At 42.6% G+C, this 18930-nt stretch overlaps 1 protein-coding gene across 1 annotated transcript in view; it reads left to right on the plus strand.

Annotated features, from left to right (window-relative positions):
• Positions 1-18930, plus strand: part of LOC115361315 (neuronal acetylcholine receptor subunit alpha-7) — a 49770-nt gene that overhangs the window by 25099 nt on the left and 5741 nt on the right. The window contains exons 5-8 of the mRNA XM_030054728.1: positions 2288-2367; positions 8241-8408; positions 15818-16012; positions 18325-18411. Of these exons, the coding sequence (XP_029910588.1) occupies positions 2288-2367; positions 8241-8408; positions 15818-16012; positions 18325-18411 (530 nt within the window). The remainder of the gene's footprint in view (positions 1-2287; positions 2368-8240; positions 8409-15817; positions 16013-18324; positions 18412-18930) is intronic.

The following is an 18930-nucleotide window of genomic DNA, read 5'->3' on the forward strand; positions in this document are numbered from 1 at the left end:
ACAGTGAATTAAAAGGTTACTATATATATATATAGTAACTTTGAATTAAAAGGTTACTATATATATAGTAACCTTTTAATTCACTGTTTAAATATCTGTTCTGGCATTTATTCCTTATATTCCTTATTAGCGCATATCAAATCAGATAATGTGTGATATGCATGTGTAAACAGGATAATTCAAAGAACTTGTAATTGACTTTTTTTCTTGTCTTTGTGTGTGTAATCAACTTGTGAATTTTTATAGTGATATCTGAAAGTAAAATGTTGACCCCCTTTCCCCTGTGTGTTAAAAACAGTGTTTCTTGGCATAATATGGTCATAAATAGGTGAGTTTCAAAACTTTCCACCAATGGGATTCCTTGGGACTTTTTTCCCTCACTCAGGACAAACTGAGGATACAAAATCAGTTGAGTTTCCTTCTCTTGCAATTTGTCCTAGGTTGACCCCAATTTTGGCCTGAAATTACTGGACTATTATCTTATATCTTATGGAGCGCTCTCGGCTCGCTCACAGCTGGACGGCAGCTGGACGAGCCCGGTGGACTTTGTGTGGCTGCACTGAAATGATGACATGTGCAAAATAAATGTAGATCTTCACCGCACCTGAACACGGGGCTGCAGGTGTCACCGGGTGCAGACGCCATGTGCCGTAAGTCCCGGGTCAGCAGCAGTGTCAGCGGGCCGGTGGGCTTCCAGTGCAGATGAACTGCATGTGGCGATGCGGCGTCGCTGCGGATCCCCGTCGGCTCCGCTGTGAAAGAAGGAAAAACCCACTCAGTTCAGGGTTTATTTTCATCCCTCAGTTCTGACTCAGTAAACAAGCTAATTCAGCTAATTCCTTCCTGTTCTCGGCTCTGCAGTGGGCTAAAGATAGGCGCTCTCACTGTCAGGATTAATATATGAGTGTTAAACACATGAGAGCGGAGGGCCGTGCAGGGCTGCTCTCCGTGGGAGGCTCTCCGCTGGCTGCTGACGAGCTTTAGCTCATTAACCGAGCAGCGTTTAGGAGCAAAGTGCGATCCTCCTGGGGAGAGAGGTGGGCCGATCACAGCAGCCTGCCACATGTATTGACCTGGCTGCCTTTAATGAGAGGGGGCGCCGAGGAGACGAACAGCTTGACTTTGAATTATTATGATTAGGCGCTGGATCAACTTTAGAAGTCAACCAAGTTCACTAAACTTCACTTCAGTTCCACTCCTGACTCGTTTAACCTCAAAGGAACAGCACAAAGACATACACTGCACAAAATCTGCATTCAGTCAGTGCTCAAATCTTATTTTGCTTCAAATAAGGTCAAAAAATCTGCCAGTGGCATGAGATAATCCCACTTGTTTCCAACACTAATCAACTTGTCTCCAGGATTGATTCTCGTGGCTGATCTGCTTTATTCTGCCTCGTTTCAACACATTTATATTTGTTCAAGAAAGTGAAACAGCATCAGAAACAGGTGGGATTATCTAATCCCTCTGGCAAGTCTTTATGCTAAGCTAACACAGTCTGGGAGGGTCGTTAAAGGGATATTTTGCCCAAAACATCGGAGTATTCCTTTAATGAAGCTCTAAACTAAACAAAACAAAATAAATGTGAGACTAAATGACTGTTTTTCTGCAGCGTAGTAAAGGGAGGAGGAACTCTCTTTTTCTTTATTTGTTCGGCAATGTTGCGAGTTCAAAACCCGCGAACCCTTTGTGGCGCGGCGGCCGTCGTCGGGATGCACAGGGCGTTGAGTCTGCAGAGATGAAACGGAGAGCAGAACGAGTGTTTTGCAGACAAACAGCTTTAATGGTCGGGAGCGAGCGGAGGACTTCACCTGCAGCAGATCACAGCACGCGGCCACACAACCATGAATTATCTATGGCTGGCAGGCACGCTGGCCCTTTTGATCTGTGTGTGTGTGTGTGTGTGTGTGTGTGTGTGTGAGGGCGAGAGAGAGAGATTCATACGTGTTTGAGATGTGTGTAAAACAAACAAGTTGAATCTGCAAACTGATCACTGATGTAACAGCCTCCTTGATAGAGTTTGGTTTTGATGTGTGTGTGTGTGTGTGTGTGTGTGTGTGTTTTCTGCTGTATAATGGATACCTATGATTTACTTGTCTCCATGCAGTCGTCTCCAGCCCTGCCACAGCACTTTATAGCCTCATTTTCTCACTAAAGCTACAAAACAGATTTAATGTGCCAGTAAAACACTGACGGACACTAACTGCTAATCTGTCTGCCTGTCTGTCTGCCTGCCTGTCTGTCTGTCTGTCTGTCTGTCTGCCTGTCTGCCTGTCTGTCTCCACAGTGCCGATGAAAGGTTTGATGCCACCTTCCACACCAACGTCTTGGTGAACTCCACTGGATACTGCCAGTACCTGCCGCCAGGTAACCGACCCTCTTCAGGCTCATTCATGATCAACGTTAAGCTCAGATCCGGATACGGACGGAGCCGTTTTTTTTTTTTTTTTTTTTTTTTTCCGAACTCTGCGCTCATTTCGTCCGTATTTGTGCAGGTTTTTAGAAAGCGTACGGTTGCAGACGAAACAGAGCAGCAGATGTTGTCGAGGTCCTGCAGCCGACAGTTCAAGAGACAGCGCGGTCTGTGGGCGAGAGACGAAGAAGAAATTAAAAAAACTGATAATATTAGAGAAAAGAATAGTGCATTTTCCTGTGGTGATGCGTTTAATGACCTCACAGACCGCCGTCCTCCTGTGGTGACGCGTTTAATGACCTCACAGACCGCCATCCTCCTGTGGCGATGCGTTTAATGACCTCACAGACCGCCGTCCTCCTGTTGCGATTAATGACCTCACAGACCACTGTCCTCCTCTTGTGATGCGTTTAAGGACCTCACAGACCGCCGTCCTCCTGTGGTGACGCGTTTAATGACCTCACGGACCGCCGTCCTCCTGTGGTGACGCGTTTAATGACCTCACAGACCGCCGTCCTCCTGTTATATTTATTTATTTTTCGTATTTATTTTTCAAGGGAGCATAATTTACTGCCACATAGGCCCCTCCCACTGCCCTACAGGCCCCTCCTACTGCCCGCCAGGCCCCTCCCCCTACCAGAGAGGCCCAGAGAGGCAGTTGACAGAGGATGATATTCTTCAAGATATTTTCTTATCAAATGTAAATTAAGAGTTTAATACGATGTCTTTTTTTTCTGTATGTCTTTGGTAAAGCACCTCTTCACCTCCTCTGCCTCATAGGCCCCTCCCACTGCTCAATAGGCTCCTCCCACCACCATATAAACATTTATTGTATAAAATGGGACAACAGAAAATTGTAAGACACTCGCAAGACAAATCAGCGTTTCCTTGTGACTTTAGTTTGGACGAACAGGGAAAACCTGACGGCTCCATTACTGCCCCACCCTCTGATTGATTGATTGATCGGTTGACTTTAATGATCCCCAGGGGAGACATTCAGTCGCCACCACAGAAGAAGACAAAGAGCAAATAAGACAAACAGCAACCGAAGTGAGACGCAAAAGACAAACAAGATAATAACACATTACTGAGCTTTAAATGTTTATTAAAAAAAACCTGACAGGCAGAACAATTTCCTGCAGATCTAACATGAGCCTAGGAGGGAAAGCTGTGTGTGTGTGTGTGTGTGTGTGTGTGTGTGTCGGGGGGTCAGCAGGAGGTCAGGAGGAGTGATGGTGCTGATTGGCGGCGGGTCCCTCGTGGCTCACAGGTTTATATAGATAATCCTGTACAAAATGGTAAAAATATAAATCAGTATAAAAAATATGACACAGGTGGGTTTATTTGCCGTTTGAAACGCGCCCCATGTGCGATATCGCAATCGTGTGACGGGTCATCACGGGTTAGCAGTTTGTTTTTTAAAATGACAGTAATCCATTTCATGTAAAAACATGAAAAACGTCCACTTTTTCATATTGAAGGCTGGGAGGAAACTGCATTCATTCCTGCTGCAGACAGTCGATTTGATGATTGATTGAGATATTCAGTGGATTTATCTCACATTTTGTCGAATCCTCTCCTCTGATTGGACGCATTCTGAGGTCTGATATTGATTTCTGTGTTTGGAGATTACACCGTGCATAGAGCTGTGTCACTGTCACATGGTCTCTTTGTTACGCTGAAAAAAATATGACAAAACAAAACAAAATACAACAGATCCTTATAGATCTACTAGAACATAATATTTTTTCTTACAACTGTACTTATCCTACCATTTCATATTATTTTTTCCATCTGTTTTTCACATTTATCACATCTACTTATACCACTCTGCAGTCAGGAAGTCCAGTTTGGAATAGAATAGAATAGAATAGAATAGAATAGAATAGAATAGAATAGAATAGAATAGAATAAATCTCCACACCATTACGTTGCTACACTGTCCAAACATCATAAATAGCACAGGTACAGTATTACACAAATAAAACCTGTTTTACTGGAACTGAAATATCATTTTTGTCGGTATAAATTAGCCACTTTGTTAGCCATTCTGTTCAGATTAAATATGCATATTACAAACCAGCCATGCAAAATAAATAGAAAAAAAAAACCTGATGAATAAATAAATAATTAGCATCTCCATGGTTTGGTGTCAAGTCCTAAATCCCTCTGGAAAATATGCAGTGGGTTTTTTCAAAATAAGAGTTCTGCTGAGGATGAGCCCTGTTCAGCTCCAGAGGTCAAATCCCGTCCTCCAGCGTCGAGCTTTCGCTTTTTATATTTGTTGTTTTTATTATTTGCAGAGCTCAGTTTTATGATTTTTCTCGAATCCCTGCATCAAGCGTTTATCTGTTGTCACGACAACCCAGCAGGTCTCGTTGGTGTTTTCCTCGGGGATTCTGGCCTGCAGACTGAAATTAGACCAACATTTGGAAAACAGCAGCAGTAAGAGCTGATGTGGGCAGTAATCACACCGGCTGATGTCAAATCCTGCGGCTAAGCTTCTGAAAACCACCAAAGTCTTAAAGTTGGAGGTTCAGTTTGTAGTTTTAAGCGGCGGCTCACACACACACACACACACACACACACACACACACACACACACACACACACAGGAGGCCGCTCGTCGCTGACAGGATGAATCAACAGCGGCCGTGAAGCTGAGGAGCTGTAAATTTCACCCCCCGACCTCCCCTTTAATGCCAGGTTGACCTTTATTTGTCCCCCAGACCTCATCCTCACACACACACACACACACACACACACACACACACACACACACACACACACGGCGCCTGTCGACAGCAGTTTGCAGTGTCGTCGTGTTTTTTCCTGAGCTCCAGTCTCTCCACTGCTTTTACTCTCTTTTTCTTTTTAATTTGACCTTTTGAATTTTTTTTTTTTTTTTTTTTTTTTTTTTTACTTTTTCTCTTCGTCTTTTTTGTCGTTCACCTCCTCACATTGCAGGTCAATCTGTGAAAGTGTTTTGTGGCTGGAGAGGTGGCAACTATAATTATTATCATTATTATTAGTAGTAGTAGTAGTAGCAGTAGTAATAGTACTAGTTGTAGTAATAGTAATAGTATTACATTGGTAGTACTACAAGCCGAGCCCAGACTTTATCCTGATGAGACAGGAGGAAGAGTGAAAGCCTATCAGAGATCAGTAATCAATAAAAGCCCTAACAGCTCCATTAACACTGACAGGATTTACTCTCTCTCTTTCTTAGTGTGTGTGTGTGTGTGTGTGTGTGTGTGTGTGTGTGTGGTGGGGGTGGTCGTCATTGGTCGTCACTGCTTTAGTCATTCTGAGTCATTCTGAATTTGTTTGACAATTTAAAAGAAATGCATAAAGTTAAAATAATGATCATAATAATTTGAAAAAAAAAAACAAAAAAACAAAAAAAACAAACAGCCGGCTTATTTCCATTGTGGTCCTTTAACCATCAAACGTGAAAAGACAATAAGATAATATGTTCAAAACAGCCTGGCAGGATAAATTGTGACATATTATTCATATATTCATATATTTTGGGTTTTCTTGAGAAACAAACAGTTGATTTCAGGTTGTTGCTGCTGTTCAGCTGCACCGGGCCGAGCCGCGTGTTTTCCTGCATTCGGCTCCTAAACGGACGCAGAACAAAGCTGCTGCATAATTCTCTATATCTCTAATGTGAGAAAAAATATATATTTTCTTTCCTCGCAGACCAGTTGGCACAGAGTTGTTTCCAGCTTTGTGTGAAATCAGAGGCGGTTTACACTTCAGAGAGGAAGAGCAGACTGTTCACAGAAATCACCACCGCAGCCGAGCTCGCCGCAAAAACCAGCGCTTCCACCTGCATCAGTGAGATTTAAAAAAAAAAATTTGTTAAAATGACAGAAATTGTTTTCTGAAAAAATTTATTTGATGCGATAACATGGAGGGGGCGGGGCTTATGACCTGTACTGCAGCCAGCCACCAGGGGGCGATCAGAGGTTTTGGCGTCACTTTTGGAGATGATGCAGTCTGCAGTTTGTTGTCAGACATGTTTGATGTTTTTTGCCGTTTCGAGCACGATGCACAGTTTACTGTCTCACCTCAGGTTTACATTCAAAGAACCTTTTATGGTGCGTAAGGGAACTATTTTTTTGATGGCTCTTTGAGGCACCTTTAGGGGTTCTTTAAAGAACCGCTTGCTAAAAGGTTCTTTGTGGAACCAAACATGTTTTTTTCTATGGCATCACTCCAAAGACCCATTTTTGGTTTTCAGTTAGCACCTTTATTTTTCTGTGTGAAGGTTAGCAAGCTAACTTATTCGTTGTCATGCGATAAACTTTTTGGATTTTAGTTTATGTTAGATTTATTAGATTTATGTTTAATTAATATTTCTTCATAATTCAATCCAATCCAATCCACTTTATTTATATAGCACAATTTTAACAAACACAAGGTTTTCCAAAGTGCTGCACAACAAGAATAATTCACAGTGTTTATAACAGGGACTCACACCTGAAAAAGGGGTAACTGTATGACAGATGCGTGCTGTCTGTAGTAGTAATGGCAGTATTAGTATTATTATTATTAGTATTATTATTGTTAGTAGTAGAAAGGTGAGGTGAGTCCAGGCAGGTTTGTCTGTGCAGCACCGTTCACACACACAGCAGGTCAGAGAGCTTCACAGAGGCATGGAGATACAGGAAGGAAAATAAAACATCGAGAAAACACAAAAAGTTTAAAATCAATAAAAACAGCAAAATTTTTAAAATGATAAAAGACAATAAAAACAAAACAGGACAAGTTAAAAAAAAAAAAAAAAACGATAAAAGCAGAAACAAAAGAAGATCAAGCAAAAATGACTTTCTGTTAGAAGGTGGTTACATGTGTGTGTTTTATTGGTAAGCTGCAGCAAACAGTGATGTTGTAAAGCCTGATTTCAATGCACTGACTAGCAATAATGATAATAATAATAATAATAATAATAATAATAATAATAATAATAATAACAATATCAACAGAGGTGGTGGTGATGTCACAGTCTGAGCTCCAGCTCCTCCTGACCGGACGGAGGAAATCCTTTCAGACTGAAGTCGTTTCAATAATCAATAAAAGCCCTAACAGCTCTATTAACACTGACAGCCGACAGGATTTACTGTGTGTGTGTGTGTGTGTGTGTGTGTGTGTGTGTGTGTGAGGCTCGGTCCCAGCGGGCTGTTCTAGTGTCCTTGAGCAGAGCAGAAGCCCCGAGCAGCAGGAGGTGTTTGTGTTTGTCTCTGTTTTTAGTTTGGAGTCAAAATCTGCATTTCCTGTCGGTGTCACCTTGCAGTTTACAAATCGCTGTTTACAAATTATGTAAGCTCCTCTTCTTCTTCTTCTTCTTCTTCTTGTTTTTGTGGCGTTCTGCCGGGTCGTAAAGTCGCCTGTCAGCACCTTCCTGTTTTTGTCCTTTTGGGCTTGAAATTTTGTCATGAAGATGCTGCTGCGTTTCTTGACTTTGCCCACACGGTTCATGTTGTCACTTTCCACCATTTGACTGTGCAGATGGACTCATCGCTCTTCTGGAAAAACTCCATGCAAACACTCATTTTTAGACGTGTTTGTCCCTGCATTGGTGTTTTAGTCATCCTGTGCATTCACACTTTTTCTGTATTTCTTTAGTTTCTGTTTTAGTTTCAGTTTTGATCATGACTGTGTACCCATCAATGATCCATTTCTGCACAAAATTATGAAAAACACAGGGCCAAGGCGCGGTGATTAAAACACATGCAGACATTTTGTCCCATGTTTGTTGCCTTGACCCTGAACACGATGTTAACGGCGACTCCTCTGCCCCTCCCTCTGTGTCCGGCAGGGATTTTTAAGAGCACGTGCTACATCGACGTGCGCTGGTTTCCGTTCGACGTGCAGCGCTGCGACCTGAAGTTCGGCTCGTGGACGTACGGCGGCTGGTCTCTGGACCTGCAGATGATCGAGGCCGACATCACCGGCTACATCGCCAACGGAGAGTGGGACCTCGTGGGTAAGCAGAGAGCGAGCTGATGGAGTGTCACGACCTTCAGGGCTTTGAAACTTTGAACGCTGAAGGTTGCAGGTTCTTCAGTTTGGATCAGCGTCTGTGAAGCCTCTAGAAACTTTGCTGAGTTTGAGCTGTAGGGTTGTGTTTGATCGGAGCGTATTGCAGGAAGTCTTGGGCTCAATCCGATTTATTTCAAAGGAAAAATTCCTCTTTACTGATTTTTCTCTGTGGGTCGTCTCTCCTCTTTTGTCGTCCCTGATTATCCAGCAGAAACAGTGGAATATTTTATTATGTCTTTTATTATCTGGCTGAAGCTCCGTGTTCTCTGCATGTCATTTCTACCATTTCGATCATACCGGTGGTTTTGAACGTTTGTGCCATTTACTACAATTTCCCTGCGTTTTCTATCGCAACAAGCTATTTTGCAAATCCTGCGGGTGTGCTAAAGATTTCTCAACACAGAATCAAAATGTGAGTTTGTGGTTGAAGCAGCCGCCTTATACACTGCAAAACTCAAAATCTTACCAAGATTATTTCTTATTTCAAGTAAAAATGTCTTATTTCTTGTCAAAATATCTCATTACACTTAAAATAAGACATGATCAGCTCAGAAAATTTACTTGAAACAAGTTAAAATTTGCTTGAAACAAGAAACAAATTCTGCCAATGGAACAAGCACATTTTTACTTGTTCACTTGTGTCACAAGTAAAAATTTGCTTGTTCCATTGGCAGAATTTGTTTCTTGTTTCAAGCAAATTTTAATTGAAACAAGTGAAAATTGTCTAAAAACAAGTTATTTCTGAGCTGATCATGTCTTATTTTAAGTGTAATGAGATATTTTGACTAGGAATAAGACATTTTTACTTGAAATAAGACAAATAATCTTGGTAAGATTTTGACTTTTTGCAGTGTAATGTTCTGCTTGTGCGGTGAACAAAGTCCTCAACACTCAGAAACCACACAGCTGATCATTGGCTGTGGAAAGCAAAACATTTCCCCGCTTAGGGACTATTTTCCCTGGCGGAGGAGGAGGAGGAGGAGGAGGAGGAGGAGGAGGAGGAGGAGGAGGGAGCGTTTCAGTGTGAAAAAGTCCTGAAAAGCCAACAGTGCTGCTGCTTTTAGGAAAACTCATGTGGAGGACTTTATTCCGCTGATGGAAAACTGGAGTTGTTGTGACGAGGAATAATTTCTTTACCGAGACGATAACGTGGTGGTGCTGCCACGGTCGATAACGAGATCTGACAGCGGTGCTTTTCAGTGTTGCTATAGTTACAAGCTGGGTAGCGGACGAATTTTAGAATGGCGATTAAACTTCCTGCCAGTTCACCCGGACCGTGGTATGAACTTAGATAAATGTATGTGATGTGTTCAGTCAATAACAAATAAAAATGAAATAAGAGCTGCGTCCCTAGAAGCTTTCAATTCAAGCAGGTTGGCAGCATTACAGCTTTACACATGAACATGCATGTCAACATGTCTTCAATATGTCTGGCATTATTCCTATTTAGACGCTTTTTTTCCGAATATATTCTGAGATACACGACCTCTCGACTGTGACCGCTCAGCTGTGTGCTGTAAAGAAACCAAGCAGGGGTAGAGATGCATTCACAAAATAAAAGCCTCACCTCTGGTCAGAAGGAGATACAACCAACCCTTTCAATGAGGAGGCTGAGGGAATGAACGAGGGAGGCGGTGTTGGTGCACGGCTGCTGGAAACAGGAATATTAGTGGAATGTTCATCCTCATCAGCCATGTATACAGCTTGGTAGGAATACTGTCTTTTTCAAAATAAAAGCGAAAAACAGAATATGTTGTGCATGTAAACGTCATCAGAGAAGGAAACAATTATCCAACACTGGAGAACATGAGGGAACATTTGGCTTTGTTCCTTTATTTCCTTACTAGTTCTTCCCTGTATTATTGGTGTTTAGTGCTCAAGCAATTACAAAACAGATGATCTTTTCCATAATCCATTAATTGTTTTTATCATCTATAAAGTAAAAGGGCCAAACATTTTGCTCATTCCAGCTTCACCAAGATCACGAAGGGGACTCTGAGTTTCCATCTGAAACGTTTCACACATTTTCAGCAAAATTCGGTGAAAGAAAATGCGAATGAAAGCGGCTCACCGCAGCTCACGGTCACCGTCTGCAAATCAACTGTTTCCATGTCCCGATTAGCACGTTAACTCTGTTTGGAAAAAAGCAAAAACCAACTCAAGTGAGTGTAAAAATCATTTGGTGGGGAACTTTTACTGTTTCCAATAATCTTCTCTAATGCGATACTTCATAATGCAAATAAAAGACAGTCGATTTTTAGGCTAATTTGACTCACTCTGGTCTCCGCTGATGTCCTGTGAACTTTCGGCATTATTCCTCACACTTTATGGACTAAATGATTGATTTAAAAAAAATTATTATCAGATTAAACAACAGTGAATATAATCATACGCTGCAGCCCTGTTGCTGATGCAGGACGTGAGGCTGATCTTTCCGTGTGTCAGTGGGAGAGTTTCTGCTAAATGACTGGAATGGAAACGCAGGGGTGGAAACGGCGGAGCGGAGCGCGGCGGCGGCGGCGGCGGCTCCGAGGCGCCCGGCGACATCTGGCCGTTCAGCAGCGGAGAGAGAGGATTTGATTTAATAACGAGCCTCCCGGCGTCCAGCATTAATTGACTGGTAATTAAAGCCTCCTGCTGATGTTTGTTTGGAGTGCCGTGCCCACGGGGCGAGGAGATCCCGCCGCGCCGCTCGATGAACCTGAAGCGTGGCGTGCGGCTGCGGGCCGCGCTCGCCTCACGACGCGCCCGGAAATGCCAAATCATGCAGCAAAGCGTGACCGATGAGCGGCATTTGAATATCCAAACTCCTTTACTGCTTTAATTTTTGTCAAAGAACAAACCCCCCCCCCCCCCCCCCCCCCCCCCCCCCCATTTCACTGTTTTAATGACACGGCAGCGCGGTCGGGTCACGGAGACGACACGCCGCCGTGGGTCTTCCTGTTCGTCTGCACAGGAAGACACGAGAAGCCCCGGAGATTCACATGTAATTGGATTTGTGTCTGTTAACTCTTTCTCCTCATTAATGTCAATCAAAACCAGAATCAGTTTATCAAATAAATCCAGTAAATGCACAGGATTTATTCTGGTGATACTGGCACATTTATGACTGTCAGTGTTGCACAGAACGTACCGGAAAGTCCCATGTCCTCGAATTAAATGTCTTAAAAATGCAACCAAGAGCTCTCTTCATGAAAACATCCAGAGGATGGGATGAGGGGACGGGGCGGGAGACGGGAGGCAGTTTGGTGAAGGAAAGTCAAACGATTTCACCTTTTACATTTGTTCAGTTTCAAGAAGCGAGGGTCGCTTTCATGACTCCAGTGCAGTCGTCTGTCTCTTTCTGTCTTGTTTTAACGTCTTGACGCTGTTTCCAGAGAAAAATCCTGGAACAAAAGTGGAATCATCTCTTACAACTGGAACTGCCCTAACCCAACACATGCATCTGAAATCATTTAGTCCTAAAACAAGGTTTAAAAGAAAAGCAGGATGAGGTAATCTTGCATTTGCTCAAGGATTTTTCTCTGGAAACAATAATAAATGTGTTGAAACAAGACAGAATGAGGCAGATCAGCCACTGGGATCAAGAAAGTGACACAATGTGACACAAATTGAAACAAGTTGAACAAAAGCCAAAAGGGATCATCTCAGTCCTTTACCTTGTTAGAAAAACACGATTTGAACGAAGAGTTCAAGAAAATGAAGTGACGCTGGATTCAGTGGGAATGAAAAGTTCGTCGCAGTTTTGTCCCTTTCTTACCAAGATTATTTGTCTTATTTCAAGTCAAAAATGTCTTATTTCTAGTCAAAATATCTCATTACACTTAAAATAAGACATGATCACCTCAGAAGTAACTTGTTTTTAGACAATTTTCACTTGTTTCAAGTGAAAATTCACTTGAAACAAGTGAAAATTTGCTTGTTTCATTGGCAAAATTTGCCAGTGGAAAAAGTGAAAATTCACTTGAAATAAGTGAAAATTAGCTAGAAACAAGAAACAAATTTTGCCAATGAAACAAGCAAATTTTCACTTGTCACAAGAGACATTTGTCTAAAAACAAGTTACTTCTGAGGTGATCATGTCTTATTTTAAGTGTGATGAGATATTTTGACTAGGAATAAGACATTTTTGACTTGAAATAAAACAAATAATCTTGGTAAGATTTTGAGTTTTTGCAGTGTTAAATCTGCTCCTCTGGTCAGAAACACACCGGAGGAAAAGGGGCAGCTGCTCAGTGTGGAAACACTCGTGCACAAGTTCACAGAAAAGCTGCTCACCTCCAGAGAGACGAGTGAAGGAGCTTATTAGGAAAATCAAACCAACGCCTCTCCTGGGAAAAAAAGAACCGACTGAGTAAAAAACTCTGAATCTAAATCCAAACTCTTGTTTGCTAAGCCACATTCCCTTTGCATTAACCCACCAGTGATGTGATGACTGGGATTAAATGAGTGCACATATGTAAACTTAATGCACATGATGCACATACTTTCATGCAGCTTTATACACAATGCACATAGTTTTGTTTTTTGTTTTTTTTTTTACAAATTTCAAAGGCACATATTTTTACATTTCTTATGTCTTTTTCTATTTCTCATAATTTAATTCTTCTCTAGAGAATTTTGAGCAACTGCTAACGCCCCAGCTTCCCCTCGCGGATCAACGAAGTATTTCTGATTATGATTCATTGGAAAATATGGTTTATAGAGATGAAGACAAATGGAGATATCTGTTTAACCATGAACTTTTACAAAGTGTAATAGTTTGGAGGATGTCAGGCGTCACGCAGAGGACAGAGTCCAGGTGCAGAGATGGCCCCGGTGGGCAGGTGATGCTCGGTGATGCTCGCTTTGCCCTGGCCCGGGTCCCTCGGGGGCCGCGGCGCCTCGCTTTGCCCCGGCCCGGGTCCCTCGGGGGCCGCGGCGCCTCGCTTTGCCCCGGCCCGGGTCCCTCGGGGACCGCGGCACCTCGCTTTGCCCCGGCCCGGGTCCCTCAGGGGCCGCGGTGCCTCACTTTGCCCCGGCCCGGGTCCCTCGGGGACCGCGGCGCCTCGCTTTGCCCCGGCTGATGAAAGAACGAGGGCGAAATGGAACGAGAGCGACAGCAGCGTGAGAACACGAGCCCCCCTCCGGAGACGCTCCTCAGCCAATGGGCCGCTCACAAGGAACTTAATTGAAAATCTCAGCAGCACGTTTCCCCATTTCCACTCATGCACACACACACACACACACACACACACACACACACACTCCCTCCCCCCAGCATCACTGAATGGAGATTAAAGCCAATGTACTGAGGAATGTAGCAGCATATAGGCAGATGAAAGGCAGCAGGGCATGGTTTTGTGTGTGTGTGTGTGTGTGTGTGTGTGTGTGTGAAACAGAGCCTGGAAGCTTCTGTGTTTTTTTCTTTCTTTCTTTTCAGGAAAAGGGAGACGCTGAGACAGTTAGTCAGTGAGTTGACAGACAGAAAAAACCATTATAATTTTTCCAATGAGGTAATTTTTCTGTCATTAAGTCGCTTAAATGGATCAAACTGCTGATTCCAGGATCACTGAGATTTGTCTCCCGTACTCCGTTCATTTCCTTATCAAATTATTTTTTTATTGATTTGTGCAAGGGCAGATGATTTTTTTTCCTCTGTGTGCAGGTCATATCTAGTTTGATGTTGTTTATGTGTGGCGGTGTGCTATATCTGGTTCTTTTGTTGTTTTGCTCTTGTTTATGTTTGGTGCGTGACATTTTGAATTCATTCATTCATTCATTCATTTAATAGTTAATTTATTTGTTTATTTATGCTTCTTCCCGTGAACATTTGTCGTTATTTTCTAGACTAAATGATTAATGTTGGCTGCTTATGCCTTGCATGACAGCCTCCAGCATCAGTGTGTGTGTGTGTGTGTGTGTGTGTGTGTGTGTGTGTGCCTACACTGTGGAGCTCTTTGAGCACTAGAAAAGGCCTTTATAAAATTACAATCCACTTTACAGACTAAAAGATTAATTAATAATTGATAAAAAAAAAAAAATAAGAAATTCATACATTTCTATTTTTGTTTGTTTGATTGTTGATTCACCATCACCAGGTTATAGAATAATCTATAATCTTCTCCACCATAATCTGGCTAACTCTGTAATCCCAGTTTGTGGAATCCCCTCCTGGCTCTGAAGACTGAGTCACTGTTTTATAATTTAATTTAATCTGCAGTCATGAAACACGTCCTTCACTTTTCCTTTTCCTCCATCCACCCTGGAGTCCTTTCTGCTCTGCCTAATCTGTAATCTGTAATCTGTAATAAGCAGCCAACAGTGTGGAGGTCAGAGGTCAGAGGTCAGTGATCATGGATGATGGAGAAGTGAGAAAAGGTGCAAAGATTAAATTTATTTTATTTAAAGTCGTGCCTTTTCTTCCCGCCACTGTTTACTCGTCACATGATGTTTGCTTATGTAAACGTCTCATGTCTCAGATTTGTTTATTGATCGATCACAGACAAATTAGTCGTGGTGACACGTTATTATTCTGCCGGTAAAACCCGAAGCAGCCGGCGGGCGAGACAGGCTGCCGCACAGCTTCCTGCAGCCCGGCGGAGGAAGATTTGATTTTCTGTGAAACGTTTAAATACCTTTCCTGTGGAGGAGCAAATTACATTTCTGAGCCATTTGAGGTGAAACACCCTTTTGCTGGAGGAGAGCGGCTTGTGCGCTCCGACCCACTTTTACCGTTTCACTGGAGGAAAGTTCCACTCGGACGAGTTCACCTTGTAGAAATCTCCAACTTCCAGACACAGACGTCCTTTTCGTGATTCTAGTGCAGTCGACTGTTTTATTCTGTCTTGTTTGAATCGTCTCATCCAACTGGCAGAAGTAATCAGTTAATCACCCTAATCCTGACATATCAATCTGGAATCATTTCATCTCATTTAGCCTTGAAATCTGTTTCGTTTTGTTTTTTCTTAAAACAAGGTTTAAAAAAAGATGATGAGATAATCCCAGTTGTTTCTACCACAGTTTCACTTTTTTTAGGGAACAAGAATAAATGTGTTGAAACAAGCAGAATGAGGCAGATCAGCCACTAAATTCAAGAAAATGACACTGGAAACAAGTGGGATTATCTAATCCCATTGGCAGATTTGTGACCTTGTTGGCATAAAAACAAGATTTGAAAAATGAATAAACACACAAAAAATAGTGTAGAAGTAAAAGTAACCACAGTGGGACTGGAAAAGACAAGAAAAAATAAGTATTTGGATTTTTATGAGAATTTTTAGCATGAAAATTACAGTGTTAGCCGGGCTGACTTTGTGATCCCAGCCTGCGGTCGGGTTGTCGGTGCGACGCTGACCTGTCACTGTGCCACAGGGGTCCCCGGCCGGAGGAACGAGCGTTTCTACGACTGCTGCAAGGAGCCGTACCCGGACGTGACCTTCACCGTGGTGATGAGGAGGAGGACGCTCTACTACGGCCTCAACCTGCTCATCCCCTGCGTCCTCATCTCCACCCTCGCACTCCTCGTCTTCCTCCTGCCCGCCGACTCCGGGGAGAAGATCTCACTGGGTGAGCTGTGTGTGTGTGTGTGTGTGTGTGTGTGTGTGTGTTGATAATGACTGAGGACTGACAAACATTAATGGCCCCATATGGTTGATAGGAAGGTAAATTTATTCCCCATTTATAAGAGACTGAAAGGTAGGTAATGTCCATACATGCTTATGAAACTGAGAACTTTAAACTCCCTATTCACCTTATTTTCCTTATTTTCTTTAATTTGGAGCTTAAGGTGCAATAACTAATCCACTGTTGTCCACATGGCACAGCCGCCCTTTCTGAAGCTTGTCATGATAAAAGTCGAGGTGCTGTTATTTCAGCCCTGGCACAGTTTCAGAAGAAGACGCTGAAAAATTACATGTATAGAATGTGTGTGTTTGTTTAAAAATGTGAAGGAGGATACAGAACTAGATTGTGGTGAAGTGAGACGTTTGTGAGGGCAGAGCTGAACTTTGTACTTCTCGCTCTTCTTGTTCTTAATCCAAAGTATTTTCTTTGATTGAACAACCAACCAACCAGCAGAGTCGACAGTCAGCTTCCTGCTTCCCCTGGTGGTCATGTGACAGGCTGTGTGTCACGTGACAGGCTGTGTGTCACGTGACAGGCTGTGTGTCACGTGACAGGCTGTGTGTCACGTGACAGGCTGTGTGCTGTGTCCGCGTGGACGGAGGTCATCACTCATCCTAAAACGTTGTGTGTCTTTTTAAAACAAAAACGTTTCAGTGTGGATGTAGCCTGAAATTTTGCTAAGTCAGACAGTTTTACCTCTCTTTTTATTTGTTTATTCATTCATTCATTTATTCATCTTCTAAACCACTTATCCTCACTAGGGTCGCGGGGGGGTGCTGGAGCCTATCCCAGCGCTCATAGGGCGAAGGCAAGGAAACACCCTGGACAGGTCGCCAGTCCATCACAGGGCTTGTTTATTCATATTATTTTATTAATTCCTTTATTTATTCTTAATATTCTTATTGTTTTATTTATTTATCTCACTGTCAAGTCCTATGCTTTTACATTTTAGCACTGTTGATTTTACCTCGTTTTAGATTGATTTAGCCATGTATTCTGCCTTTATTGCTTTTTGATGATGGCTGTCCCTCAGTGCATTTCCTGAGTTTTTAAATGAATGAATGAATGAATGAATGAATGAATCCTCGTCCTCATCGTCGGCCTCACCGGTACACAAGGTGACGTGCCCTCCCGTGTGAACCTGCAGAGTCTCCCTGTGAGGAAACAGTTCAGTTCTGGTCAGACTGGTTCTGTGTGAGGGACTGGGAGCAGCTGTTCTCTCATGTATTTTCCTCTACACTCCAACAAGTAAAAACACTTGGAGAGACATTTAGAGTTTGTCAGATAGACTTCAGAGGGGAGACCCGAATGGAGCCTTGAGGAACTCCTTCATGTAGAGTTCATGAACCCTGACAGGATCTCCAACACATCAGGGATCTTTAAGGAATTCTTAAGGGATTTTTTTCTAGAGATGAATCCTAAGTGACCATTCTGTCTCTGCTGATCATAAGATTCATGATGACTTGGTGGTTTTTGCTGTGTAGAGCTGTCCTGCCTGCTTTTACCGCATTCATTTCTTGATGCCGTATGAGTTTAGAGGAATATTTCCAGTAATCCAGTGGCATTTCTCTTAAAATAATACTTTTCCAAACACTGTTTCGGTCTGCTGGACAGCTGAACGAGGTGCTTGGGCTCGCTCTGCCCTCCGCCGAGTCCTCAGATGACTGATGGCTTCCAAGTCGATATTCATCGTCCATAAAACTCTGTAAAATGTGGAAGTTAAAGCTGCCAGGAGGGTTTCAGCTGCTGGGATCAAACACCTCGCCTTTCACTGGAAATTTAATTCACCCACTTCAATCAAATCTGAATGTCAGCTCGGCCATCCGTCCTCGCCTCTCTTTGGTTTAGCATGGGCAGCATGCGTGTTTTGCTCAAGGACACTTCAGCAGGACTCGGGGCTGTTTGGTAGGATCACAGCTGAGATGTTTATTTCCCACTGCACAGTTTTCACCTCACTCTTCTTTCTCTGTATAATGAAATAATAATTTACCATTTGTCTGAAAGGCTGCTTTCCAAATGGCTTTTTACAGAAAGCCAAAGAAATAAAAATATCAAAATATATTTAAAAAAAAAAATAACATACAAGTAGATCAAAACTCAGAAATACATTCAGAAGGTTAAAGGAAAATGCTGAAAATACAAAAAGTGGGAAAACAGAATGACATAAACTTGAGTCTATAAAAATTGAGGTTAGTATGTTAAAGAGTCAAACAAGTATTTTTCCAGGTGTCACAGTATTTCTCTGTGTCCTCCAGGTATCACGGTGCTTCTCTCTCTGACGGTCTTCATGTTGCTGGTCGCTGAAATCATGCCGGCGACGTCCGACTCTGTTCCTCTCATAGGTGAGCATTTTTAATCACATGACCTAACCTGGATTATATTTATATTTCCAGCAGATTAGATGCCTCCCAGCAGGCGGAGCCAAAATAGTTTTATTCTGATTCAATGCTTTGGGGCATGTAATCACACATTTTAATGGATCATTTTATTTAGCGTCCACGCCAACAGTGAAGCTGGAATCTCTAATCCGAATGATTTCAGTCGGGTTGAAGGAAATATCGTCCACGTAGCCTCAGCTGGTGTCTTTATCAGTCTCTTCCCGTCTTCCTTCGTATCTTCATCACCTCGGTTATCTTCACTTATCTCTGCCATCATAATAAACACACGGGACGGATGCCTAAAGATTAAACCCAGCCATGTGGAGCGGAGTAAACCCACCCAATCTGACTTTTCCGTCTCCACAAATCTCCAGACAGAAAACTTTAGGACACAGTTTTGCAGCGTACATGTTAAGCAGCTCGTCACTTTTAGGAGTTTAGTGTCTTTGAAGGAGAGAAGAAACATGACTCACTTGATTTGTG

The sequence above is a fragment of the Myripristis murdjan genome, chromosome 6 (genome assembly GCF_902150065.1).
Source record: "Myripristis murdjan chromosome 6, fMyrMur1.1, whole genome shotgun sequence".
Classification (NCBI taxonomy): domain Eukaryota; kingdom Metazoa; phylum Chordata; class Actinopteri; order Holocentriformes; family Holocentridae; genus Myripristis; species Myripristis murdjan.